Source organism: Hirundo rustica, chromosome 24 (assembly GCF_015227805.2).
Source record: "Hirundo rustica isolate bHirRus1 chromosome 24, bHirRus1.pri.v3, whole genome shotgun sequence".
Lineage (NCBI taxonomy): Eukaryota > Metazoa > Chordata > Aves > Passeriformes > Hirundinidae > Hirundo > Hirundo rustica.
In genome coordinates this window covers 2,750,815-2,762,746 of record NC_053473.1, presented here as the reverse complement: position 1 = coordinate 2,762,746, position 11,932 = coordinate 2,750,815, and the positions used below count along the sequence as shown (strand labels likewise).

Sequence of the window (11,932 nt, the reverse complement as noted above, 5' to 3'; positions counted from 1 at the left end):
GCCCGGAGCCCGGCGGGTGGCGCTCGCGGGCACGCGCCAGAGGGCATTGGGGGGGCGCAGAGGGTGGCAGCGCCCCCTTGCGGCCCCGGGAGGGAGAAACGGCTGAGGGGAGACACGAAACCCTGGGAGGGGAGAGGGGGAACCTCGAAAAAGGGGAGAGAAGCACAGGGAGGAGAGAGAGAACCCCGGCTGATGGCACAGAGCCCCGGCCGAAGGGCAGAGAACCCCGACTGAGGGAGGGAGAGCTTGGCCAGGGCAGCGGGCGCTCCAGGCCCTCAGTGCTGGGCAGGCAGAGCTCGAGGGAAGGACTCGAGCGTCGCACTCGCTGAGGCTCCCACTGAGCTGAAGGATCGAAGGATCAGGGGTAGACGCTTTGCGGACAAGACAGAGCATTTCCAGCCCTGAAGCTCCAGTCCAGTTTCCACACAAGTGGATCAAGTTCTGAAAATGCCCAGCAGCCCTCGGGAACCACGTACAACCGGCCATTCACAATCACAGATTCCAGCTCCAGAATGGGACAGGAGCAAAAGGAACACGGAGCTGTAGCAGAGGTGTTTAGGGTGGATATCGGGGAAAGGTTCCTCCCCAGAGGGTGCTGGGCACTGCCCAGGCTCCCCAGGGAATGGGCACAGCCCTGAGGCTGCCAGAGCTCCAGGAGAGTTTGGACACCGCTCCAGGGATTGTTGGGGTCGGATTGTTGGGGTCGGATTGTTGGGGTGTCTGTGCAGGGACAGGGGTTGGACAGGGGTGGGTCCCTTCCAACACAGGATATTCTGTGAACATATTTGAACTTCCCTTGCCAATTTTCTCCTGCTACTAATTAACAACAAACTCATTCAAAGCAACTGCACTTTAGTTTCTGGTTTTTTCTGGCTGCCCAGCAAGGACCCAGTCGGAGGGATGTTACTCTGCACTGAGAGAGTGAAGATAAAAATGCATCAGGCATTCCAGATGATGTCAATTTAAAAAAGAGAAAATCCAACATTTTGGTCATTGTAGTATTTCACTCAGGTGCAAAAAGGTTGGGAATATATAGAATACATGGAATTCCCCCAGCGCTCACAAAACAGAAAACACTTGAGAAAGTATTTCCCATTGGGCTTTTTTATTCCCTCCTGAACAATTTCTAATAGAAAAGGATTGTATACAAGAGCACTCCTGTACAGAAATCCCTTATATGTACCAGTCTTGATGGGTATTCCAAATGTTCACAACGTCTCCAGCGTTCACTGTCTCTCAGTAAGCACAGCAACTAGTCACCTTCTGCATCTATCAGAAGTCTCACTTGGGAAAAAGTGGCATTAAAAATTTAAGCTAATAGTGGAAATGAGATGTTTACCATTCTTGGAAGATTATTCTTTGATCACAGGTAGGACAGAAATCTTTTATATAAAAGTGTAATTAAAAATACCACCCTACTGAGAAACTCCACTGCATCTCTAATTCCACTCAACACAGGACCTGCAGTAACTATGGAACACGTGTCACCAGACTCACCTGTGACATTAAAATTCTGTGTGTATGGGGGTGGTTTGGTTTGGTTTTGAGGCAGACCTGAACTCCCTCTGCCCGAACCCAAACCTGTGGGAGGCCAAAGAGCTTTCTTTGATCCGCAGGTGCTGCGCTCTGGCAGGCTCTGAGCACACCAACAGAGCAGGGCTGACTGGGAACTGGGAGCACTGGGAAGGCTGGGACAGATCTCTTTATCAAAAACGATTAATCCTTCAAAAATGTGCACGTCAGGAAGGGTCGTTAACTTCAACCTTCACCCCTAAAACAAGGTAAAGTTTGCTCTGAACAGGAGTGACTCCTTCAAGTGCTCTGCTGTTCTCTCAGCCGCTCTCAGCAGCGGCCAGGTGACAAAGTCAGGCCAGGCAGCCACTCTGTCACCCACTCTGCAGAGCCCAGCTGCCCTGTGCAGCCAGAGCAAACCACATCCCTGCCTCTCACACTCTGCTTTCTCAATCATCTCCTATTCCTTCTATCAAGCACAATAATCACAACCCGCATTATGGTCTCTAGCTACAGACAAGGTGGATTTCAGAGCCACCTGCACAGCTGGAATTATTAACTAAAGCTCATAAAAAATAACAAAGGGAGAGGAAACGAACCATCACAAGGGAGGACACATCAAATACTTCAGTGTTAAGCATCCGAGTGCTGCGGGTACTAAGACAGGGAAGGCTGCAAGTTTTTGCCATCAACACTTCAGAAAAATGCAGAGAAAACAGCCCACACATTTCAAAAGATAAAACAAATATACAAGGAAACACCTGAAACAACAAATCCTTGTCAGGTAGTTTCGTAACAGTCTCTGAAGGCTTGGATATGAGGTTTTTGTAGCCTAGGCTTCACAGTCTGGCAGATCTTCTCTCCCCACCTCGAAGGACTCTTTGCTAATCGACAGCAGCTCACGCAGCTCCTTGTTTTCAAGCTGCAAAATCAACATTTTTGCTGAAACAGAAATGAGCTAATTCACAACTAAAGGACTATCACAGAAAGGTGCTAATTTGTAGTTAAAAGATGCTAATCTTTAAACAGTCCAACTACATCACAGATACATAAAGTCTGTACATTACAGTTTGTAATGGAAGCATTAATACAGTGCTGGCAAACCGGAACCACATAATTTAAAGCTTATCTTCTTCTGGCTTTATTTATTTATATAGCTAGATATATAAACAATACATGAAGGGCTTGAAAATAAACAATCATGTTCTGCATTTCCTGACCCCATCCCCTAATTTTAAGTGTTGTAAGTCCTTGACACAAACACAGAAAATCCAGAGGAAGTCTAGAAACCCCCAAAGCTCGATTTATCTTCAGCAACTGGCTCTGTTCTTACCTCCAACTGAGCCAGTTTCTCCTGAACTTTAAAGAACTGCTCATCATCCACTTGAACAGCTTTTCTCATCACCGCGCCCATCTCACATATTCTGTCTATTTGACTTTCAATTTCCTGAAAGACATAAAATTAATACAATCATTAAGTTCAGGCAAAAGCAACAGTCATAAAATTTATCCCTTCTAAATCACTTACTTCCATTTTGCTGATTTTGGATTCTCTTTCTGTTTTGAATTTTAATCCTTTCCTCCCAAGCACTTGCAAGCCTTTCTACCTTGTATACTTAAGGATAACAACTTGTACCTTTTATCCTTTATCAGCAGTCCTTTATCAGTAAAAACAGTGAATAGAGACAGCAGCCAGCAAGATAAGGAAACCTGACTTAAAGGGAAATCATTTCAAGTGTGGCAAAGTCTGAGATAGCAGATTCAGGTTCATGTGAACATGATTAGTAGGCAGCAAATTTTATATTGCTTTATTAGAAAAGCCTGACTGAATTTATAAAGACACCAAAAATAAAAGCAGAGAAGATTTCAAGTGTGGAGTAAACACCCTAATCTCAGAAAGACATCACACAATAAAACTAAAGCAAGTAAGACCAGAGCCTCCTGAGGCAGAATTTACAGAATCTGTCTAGACACAGCAATAATCCTCGGGAAGATGCATTTTGCTGAAGCTCAAGAAATCACATGGAGTAAACACTGACAAATTCCAATATGGTGCAACAGCTCCTGCTTGAAGAGCAACACAGCAAATAACATGACAGGGTGGAGTCTCTTTAAATGCTCCTACTTGTTCTAGTGCCTCTGGAAGACAAATGTTTCACAAAGCAGAAAATTCAGTTTGGAACTCCATTATTCAGAAAGTATGTTAACAAATCAGAGCATCCAGAAGAGAGCTGGAGAACACAAAAGACTTCTGGGAATAAAGAATATTATTTTTCTGAACTATTATTTTTATAAACAGGAAGCTGGTTATACTAAGAATATAACTCTTTTAAAGACATTAAAAGTTTGTTACCGTTCTCCAAATGGTGGGGACGAAAAAAACTCAAGGACTTAATCTGAAGTACAGAAGACTTTGCCTAGGGATTTCCCTCACAGGGTTCCTTCAGAGCCTTTTTGGCTTCGCATTGTCAAGTTTTGTTCAAATGCAAAACCTTGATAAACAGCAATTCATGCACTCAGGGAGGCACTGGAAACCAAACGTAGCTACACCACTTACCTTCAGAGGAGTTAAGCAACCCAGAAAAGAGAACCAGTGAGCTGCCACATATCAGTGCAAAGAAACACATGAGAAGAGCTAGGCTGGCTCCACTTCCAATGAAAAAACTACAAGATCTGAGATGGCACCAGGCTGAACCAGCCTGCTGTTTTCTTATCAGATAAAAATGCATTTTAAAAAATGCTTAACACAATTCCTAGATTTTAAATGGAAATTTAACGTTATTCTATTGTTAATAGATACCAAAATATTAAACAGGCAGCAGCTAGCAGCAGCCACATCTCAGAGTTCTGAAGCCACTGAGCCCAATGTGTACAAAGGGACCCTTTAAACCACAGAGTATCTGGATTTAAAAACACTAAGGAGAGAAATATCTTAAGAACTAAACATGTACAGCTCACAGAGTTTAGGAGGCTTTTTTGCCCTTTGTTACAGCTACTGAACACGAATGACAACAACTTGGACATCTTTGATTTTACTACAGGGGATCAGATACACTAAATTTAACCCAGGGAAGTCACCACCTGGTTGAAAGAAAAAGCTGTGAAGGGGTTGTGCCTTTCAGTGCCCTCTGGGACAGCTGTTACAACCTGGGTGCTCTGAAAGGAACAGAGGGGAAAACACCAGCAAAGAGAGTCAGGATTTGGGAAAAAAAAAATGTATTTTGGAACACAGACATTGCAGGAACAGAAACAAAGATTGCATGACAGCGAGCAGGGGACAAGCGGTCTTGAGCACTCTCCTGTCCCCATCCCATCTTACCCCAGAATTAGCCTGATGCACTTTCAAGACTGGTTCTGCCTCTTCACGTTTTCTCCCTTCCAGCAGCTGTAACATCTGCTTCCTGTACTTGCTCATGATGAGTTCTAGCGCATCCTGGTGCTCCTCCAGTGAGACCCAGAGCTCTGCAGAACACGGCACGTCACGGCCACGACCGGCAGCCGGAGCGGGAGCCCCGAGGGCTGGCTGGGTACCAGCGGCCCCATCGCTCCCCGCTCCTGGCGCTGCGGCGGGGCTGCCTGGATCCCCTCGGCCGAGGAGACTCCCGGACCCGGGGCCCCTCGGCACATCCCCCGCCAGGATCCGCCCCCGACTCCCAGCACCGCCCCCGGCTGCTCTCACCCCTGTTCTCCTGCTGCAGGTCGCGGATCTGCGTGTTCTCCTGCGCCAGCACCACGTGCGGCCGCAGCCGGGACGGGTCGGGTGGCTCCGCCGCGGGGCCCGGGCCCTGCGAGGAGACGCGGGGGTCGGTGCGGCCGCCTCGGGCCTACCGAGACACGGGGGTCGGTCCGTCCGCCCCGCCCGGGCCCTGCCGAGACGCGGGGGTCGGTGCGGCCGCGCTCACCTGGTCGGCGCAGCCCGCGCCCGCCTCCCGCATGGCGGCCACGCGCCGGTGCAGCACGGCCGACTGGTCGATGAGCGACTCGGCCGCCGTGTCGTGCTCCTTCAGCCGTTCCAGCAGCGTCCGCGCGTCCGTCAGGATCTTATCGATGGTGCAGCTCATGGCGGGCGGCGCTGCTCAGCCCCGCGGCGGGCCCATGCCCCTCGCGGCCCCGCCGCCGCTCTCCCCTCTCGGCCCCGCTCCGGCCCCGCCGCCGGGCGCGGGCGGACGCGAACCCGCGGGGCCGGGACGCCGCTTCCGCCCGCGGCCACAGCGCCGCCAGTGCGCAGGCGCGGGCCGGCGCGAGCCCGCCGAGCTGCCAAGGGCTCGCCTGGCGGCGCCAGAGCGCCACGGCCGGGCCGGGGGGCGTGGCCCGGGGCGTGGCTGAAGGGCAAGCGGGCGGGGCCAGGGGCGGGGCCAGGGCTGCCCCAGCGGTGCCGCGGGGAGCTCGGAGCCCTGGGGCCGTCGCTGGTTTGGGGGGTTTGTTTGGGGCGAGGGGACACCGGGGTCCTCCGGAACACAGCGTCCCAAAGCCGCCTGCCCCAGGTGGATGTGCCCCCCACCACGAGCCGCCCACGCCGCGGTCCCGCGTGTCCGAGCCCCCCGTGCCCCGAGAGCCCGGGCGCGGCCGCAGCGGCCCGGCCCCAGCACGGTCGGGGGAGCCCGGGACAAGGCCGGCTCCGAGCGGGCGCTGCTCGGCACGGGCTGTTTGCGGAGGGCCCGCGGCCCTGACCCCGGGTCCCGCTTATCTCTGCGGCTGCTCCCTCCCAGCGCGATCAATCCCGGCTGGGATCTGCGGGGCTCCCATCTTATCTGATCCTGCTGTTTGTCCCTTTCAACAGTAAACATCCGCCACTCAAAATAACAAGCTGTGCAATGCTGACTCGCTGCTTTGATTCTTATTTGCTAACTGAAGCTCCTGTGGGTGATCCGCACTGTCCTTGAGGCTTTCTGCCACAAAGCTTTGTTCAGTAGCAGCATTAACTTCATTAACACTTTACATAACACTTCATTAACAATGTTTTCAACAATAATATTTTAGCAGGACTGCCTTTGATTTGAATCATCTTTCAAGTTTAAATCCCTACTCGCACAGACACATGAGAAAACTCCAGGATGCTTTATTAGATGAAGGTTCTTTATGATCCCAGAGATAATCAAGCCTGATGGAGAAGTGCTGAACGAGATAATTTTATAAAAGCAACAGCCTCAAAATATGTGCACAATGCAAAAGAGAACAGGATGCGCAGCTGCAGTTGGAATATTTCATCAGAATCAGATTAATTAGTAAAGTATGAGAGCTATTCTGCAAATCTGGGAAATGTAATCCTTCGACTAGTTTGGAAACAAAAGTCCAGACCATGGTTATAGCATACTTCACCTTCTGGTCCTTCCCTATTTTTCATCTTATTAGAGAATACTAGGAAGTTAAGATAATTTATCAGAATTCCTTTTTCCTAATAGGCAAGTCATGAACACTTGGAAAACTGATAAATATTGCTGTGTGGACAATCCTGGTTTTGGAACAAGCTGGATAAAGATTGTCCTGTCCCAAAATGGACGCATCATCTTTAAGCCATAGGCAGTGCTGGTTTCCCCTGTCCCACTCTCACATCCTCACATGACCCCTCGTGCAGCTCAGCACCTGCTGCTGCCTCCCTCTGCTCCCATTCCCAGCTCTGTGCCTGCCTCCAAAGCCTCTCCCAGAGCAGCCGTTTCCACAGAGCCTCTGGCCAGGCTCACAGAGCAGGCCTGACAGCTCCATGGAATGAGCTCTGGGTGCCAGAGCCATCTTTCCCTTTTTCACTTTATCCAACATTTCTGTGAAACCAAACTTGCAGTCCCTCAGGTTCCACTTAATTCAGGCACTCAACGAGCCATTAAGAGATATGGCACTGGGAATTCCAGTTGACATCGGTAGGAGATGAGCTGAGGGAGCCCATGGTCTGGGCAGGGTGAAGGATCATTTCACCTCTGCAGGAGCTACACTGGGATGTGTCTGAACTGCGGGTCTGTTCTGCTCTTGTGTTTATAATTACGATTTAACACTCACTTCTCCCTGGTGTCAGAGGTGCCATCCTGGCCTTCCCTGCTAATAGGGACAAGCAGGGGTAGGTGAGGGCCAGCACTGCTGTACCAGACTGTCATTTCAAGATCAATTTATTTCCTCTGTGGCTTTCTGGCTTCCAGGAATAAAATTCCAGGATGAGGGAGATGAGAGTCTACGACACCACTGCCACACTGCACTGAGCCCATGCTCCCACTTGGGGGTGGGGCTCAGCCCCTCTCCAGCAGATCTGGACATGGAATCATTTGTCCAGCTCCAAGGGACAGCAGAGTGAGTTTCTGTGGCGCCAGGACACTGAGCGGATCCCAGCAGGACAAAGCTCCTTGGTTTAAATCCTGGGAATGCTTTTCACCAAAACTTCGAGTGTGTAGCAACAGAGCTTAAACAAATCAACAGATGAGCATTTCTGAGTAGGGGTGCCTTGTAATTCCTTTGGCTTATCGCATCAATTCTGTGTAAACTAAATAGAATGTATAAATTTGGCCTCTCAAACTTTTTAGTGTTTAACTTCGATTTGATTAAACACTTATGTGTGTGTACAAAGTGAAAAATGGGGTTACAAGAGGTTAATGTTTTAATGCTTTTAATAACTCTTAACCACATGGCTGTATTTTGTCAAACAGAACACAGGGTTGTTGTAGCAGAAGTGAAGGCTGGATAGCAGAGTACTGGGACACTCAGAACAACAACGCTGCTGCAGAGCCCAAACTGCTTCCAGGCCATCTTTGGAAAATCAGAAATAGTATTTCTGTGGTGGGATAAACGCATAACAGTTCTGAGTGCAGCTGAGGAGGCTCTTGCTAACAGCAGGAAAATCACAAGGAAAGAAATCTGGATGGACCAAAAGTGAACAAAATTGCCCAGAGGACAGGAACACCTCCCCTATGGATACAGGCTGAGAGAGCAGGGGCTGTTCATCCAGGAGAGGACAAAGTTGTGTGGAGACCTCACAGCCCTTTCCAGGGTCTGAAGGGGCTACAGAGAAGCTGGAGAGGGACCCCTCATCAGGAACTGGAGGGACATGACAAGGGGAAATGGGTTCAAGCTGAAAGAGCCGAAATTCAAGTTATATATTGGTAAGGAATTCTTCTCTGTGAGGGTGGTGAGGCCCTGGCACAGGGTGCCCAGAGAAGCTGTGGCTGCCCCTGGATCCCTGGAAGTGTCCAAGGCCAGGCTGGGCAGGGCTTGGAGCAGCCTGGGATAGTGGGAAGTGCCCCTGCCATGACAGGGGGTGGAACAGGATGGGATTTAAGGTCTCTTCACACCCAAACCATTCTGGGATTCTATGAACAGACTGGTATCAAATGGCAACCTCTGTGACAGATGGAGTGACATCTAGATATTGGAAGTAGAGAAGAGAATAAAAGGCAAATTTCTAGGAAACTTCTTGGATTTTCAGTAAAATTATATTAATTTTAAGTGTGATCAGCACAGATAGAAACATTGTGGCTAAATGTCTGAAAGCTTAAGTCTCTCATGGTGATGAAGCGGGGCACAAGCTTTTTAAAAATGGAATGTCACAATTCTCATTTCCATTACAAGCCCTTCCTTCAAACCCAACTATTTCAGCAGCTATAGCTGTTTAAAAAGCAAACCAGCCCCATGTCTTACCACACACCCCAACACTTTCTGACTGCTTACTTTTAAAATTAAGTGGTAGTGTTCAGACAGCTCTCAGCTACTGTCACAGTTTCACTGGTATGGCCTTCAACAAAAGTGTAGCTCAGAGACTCACAGGCCAGGAGCCCAAAGGAATCCTGCTCTTGCACTTCCCAGCCCATACTTCAAGGTAGATTAACGTGGCATAATGCAGAGTTGTCCTGTGGCAAAAATTACTACCAAGAAACTCAGTCTTATTGTTCATCCTAATTATCTTGCTTTGATAAATCTTGAGGAGTCACCCACTGCACTGCAGCACTCACATTTATGAGTCTAATATTCTTTCTACTGTTAAAACAAATGTCCTCAAGATGGAATCCAGGCTGGAAAAAAGGAAAAACATTATCATTGATAAATGAATACATCCAGTTAGTTCAGTCTCTCAGCAGCAAGACCACTTCTGACAAAATGCTGAGCAAGGGATTCCACAATAATTATTTTATAATGCTTAATACTGAGTGTCAAGATGTGCTTTATGGAAATCAGGTCTTGGCTTCCCTTTGCTGTACCTACAAACAAAGGTCACTGCAGTGCCTGTAGTTGAGTATTCTCTGTGAACGACCAACTCTTGAGATTGTAATCAGACTTGATTGATAGCTTTGCTTTCTTCCACATTGTGCCTTGCTGGAGCATTTTATTAGCAAATCTTGGTTTTCCAGCCAAGGGGAAACAGATTTGGCAGAGGGTACTGAAAGGGGGAGGTGTCAGGGTACCCAGGAACTTTGTGAAGGTTGAATGGATAGGTTTATTGTACCTACTCTACCTTCAGGCGCTGCAGATTAATCTCAAGAGAATAAAAAGGAGAAACAGCAACACTTTGTGGGCTGTCCTGAGGTTTTCAGGTGAGTTTAAGGCAGCGTGGCTCTTGGACTGAAATTTGACATAATGTTTAGTTTTTCAAGATTGGCCTTACCAAGCCTGTAAGAAAATGCAAGGTGAAACTATCCAACAACTTCATGATTAAGAAAAAAATCAGTCTTAAAAAGATCAAACCTGTTCTTCCTCTCTGGTCTGATACTTCATCATTTAATCCCATGAAAGCATGTAAGAACTTAACAAGAACTTCCATCTTCTGAGTTATTTCTCGTCCAATTTGATCGTGAGGATTTATCTGATACATTTGATGCAAAACAAAGAGTGTTTCTGTTATCTCACACCAATGAACACTTCTCTGCAGTGCTAAATGGGAGCTGTTCACTGTGCCAGGTAACACCAACAGGCAAAATCGGTACTCACCAGGCTTTGTACTGCTTCCCACCCGGGACTGAGAGGTTCATCCTCACCCATGAAGAACAATCCCAACAGTGTCAGCATTCCCAAATCTTTGGGAGATCTATAAATAACAGAAGAGAGGGGGAACAGAAAACTGGTGTTTTTTTCATGAGTTCCTCAACAAATTGGACAGGAAATCCGTGGTCTCAGATCACAAAACATTTGGCATGAATGTGTCTGCCAGTGTATTTTATGCCTCTGAACCATTTTATTTCTCTGATACAAAAATAGGTAAAGATTAGATTAGATAATTTTGATATATGGTCTGTATTGTTAACGTTCATCTTTCTTTAATGTTGCTCAGAGCAGTTTACCAACAAGAGAGGTTTAATCCATTAATTAAATAATCATTATTTTAATATAACCTTTAACTCACATAGAACAACAATTACTGTAATTAGCAATTAGTTTTCTGAGGGCTTTAGTCGTTTAGTATTTGACTCTTGCTTTCATCATTTAATGATTTACAGTAATGAGCTGGAACATCAGTATTTTGTACTGAAATGGCCAAAATAGTTGTCCAGGCATCCTTGCCCTCATGTGACAGATCTCAGATGCCTTGGGGAGAAGTTAGCCAAGAGCAATAGACAATGCCATCACTTCTGCTTCAGTTCTACTGAAAAACAACAACAAAGTGGCTGCTGTGCCTTGCAGTCAGGGCTCAGTAGCTCTTGGAGGACTTACTTTGCTGAGATTCTGCCCTTTGTTTGAGTTTTGTTTGACAAATGCTTTATAAATGAACAGAAGAGGTGGTTTATGTTTCATTAATGAGGCTGATAGTGGTTAATTACTGAAGTTACGTAAACAATCCAATACCAGATCAAGCCAAACGGGTCATTTATGTAGAGAAGATCCAGCTGGAGTAGATGCGATTTCCTTTAACTATTCAGATACCAAAGGAGTCACAGACATCTGAAATCTCCAGTCCAGTTGAACAAAGAATTGTGCTGAACTTGAAAACGGGTTCTCTCAGCAGGTATGGACCCAGGGAAGCTCTTCCTTCAGCTTCCTCACCCACCAGACTCTTGGAGGCAGCTGCCCAATCTCCACGGGGATTCTGCTGCCCACAACTCCCAGTTTGCGGTGGTGGCAGTGAGGCTGCACAAGTGCTGCAGCAGTGTCCAGGTCAGCCTGCTGTCACCAGATCTGCTTGTTTTCTGTGGAAAACGTGTATCCCTTATTCCCCACTTCAGTGCCACTTCTGGATGTCGGCTCATGGCATGAACTCCTTCAGCTCCTATTTTCAGGCTGTATCTACGAGTGACACTTTGTTTACTTACCGCTAAGAAAACAAGCTCGGAGTCTGGCATAATTTCCTTTGCCACTGAAGTGGCTCTGGGCATGTTGCTGACCAGAGACTTCAGCAGTGTTTTAAAATATTGATGCATGTATAGAAAAATAACAGAAAACAAAGCTGGAAGAAAGCTTAAAAGTCCTTTACAAGAAGTCCTCTTTACAAATCGACTCAGAGAAAACAATTTTT

At 47.5% G+C, this 11,932-nt stretch overlaps 1 protein-coding gene and 1 long non-coding RNA gene across 3 annotated transcripts in view; both read right to left on the bottom strand.

Moving 5' to 3' along the window:
- Positions 1–1,088: 1,088 nt before the first annotated feature.
- Positions 1,089–5,715, bottom strand: SIKE1 (suppressor of IKBKE 1). Of its 2 annotated transcripts, none has more exons than XM_040085803.2 (5): positions 5,415–5,715; positions 5,192–5,297; positions 4,832–4,974; positions 2,846–2,959; positions 1,089–2,434 (listed from the first exon to the last, which is right to left on the bottom strand). In XM_040085803.2, the coding sequence occupies exons 1-5, from the start codon at positions 5,571–5,573 to the stop codon at positions 2,345–2,347; spliced, it is 612 nt and encodes a 203-aa protein (XP_039941737.1). In that variant the 5' UTR covers positions 5,574–5,715; the 3' UTR covers positions 1,089–2,344. The 2 variants fall into 2 exon arrangements, with proteins under 2 accessions (XP_039941737.1, XP_039941738.1); XM_040085804.2 differs by having other exon boundaries at positions 2,315–2,454.
- A 2,662-nt stretch (positions 5,716–8,377) lies between these two features.
- The window catches only part of LOC120762756 (uncharacterized), a 32,008-nt gene continuing 28,453 nt past the window's right edge, over positions 8,378–11,932 (bottom strand). The window contains exons 4-5 of the long non-coding RNA XR_005703965.2: positions 10,414–10,510; positions 8,378–9,500 (exon numbers count right to left, since the gene is read on the bottom strand). This is a non-coding gene — a long non-coding RNA (uncharacterized LOC120762756). The remainder of the gene's footprint in view (positions 9,501–10,413; positions 10,511–11,932) is intronic.

What these genes read in the sequence shown, in the direction of transcription:
- SIKE1 (XM_040085803.2), bottom strand. Translation starts at nt 5,573, where the DNA reads ATGAGCTGCACCATCGATAAGATCCTGACGGACGCGCGGACGCTGCTG. An exon ending in TGCATCAGGCTAATTCTGGG is followed by an intron (nt 2,960 to 4,831) that starts GTAAGATGGGAT and finishes TATGTCTTTCAG; the next exon opens with GAAATTGAAAGTCAAATAGA. An exon ending in AGAAACTGGCTCAGTTGGAG is followed by an intron (nt 2,435 to 2,845) that starts GTAAGAACAGAG and finishes TTGATTTTGCAG; the next exon opens with CTTGAAAACAAGGAGCTGCG.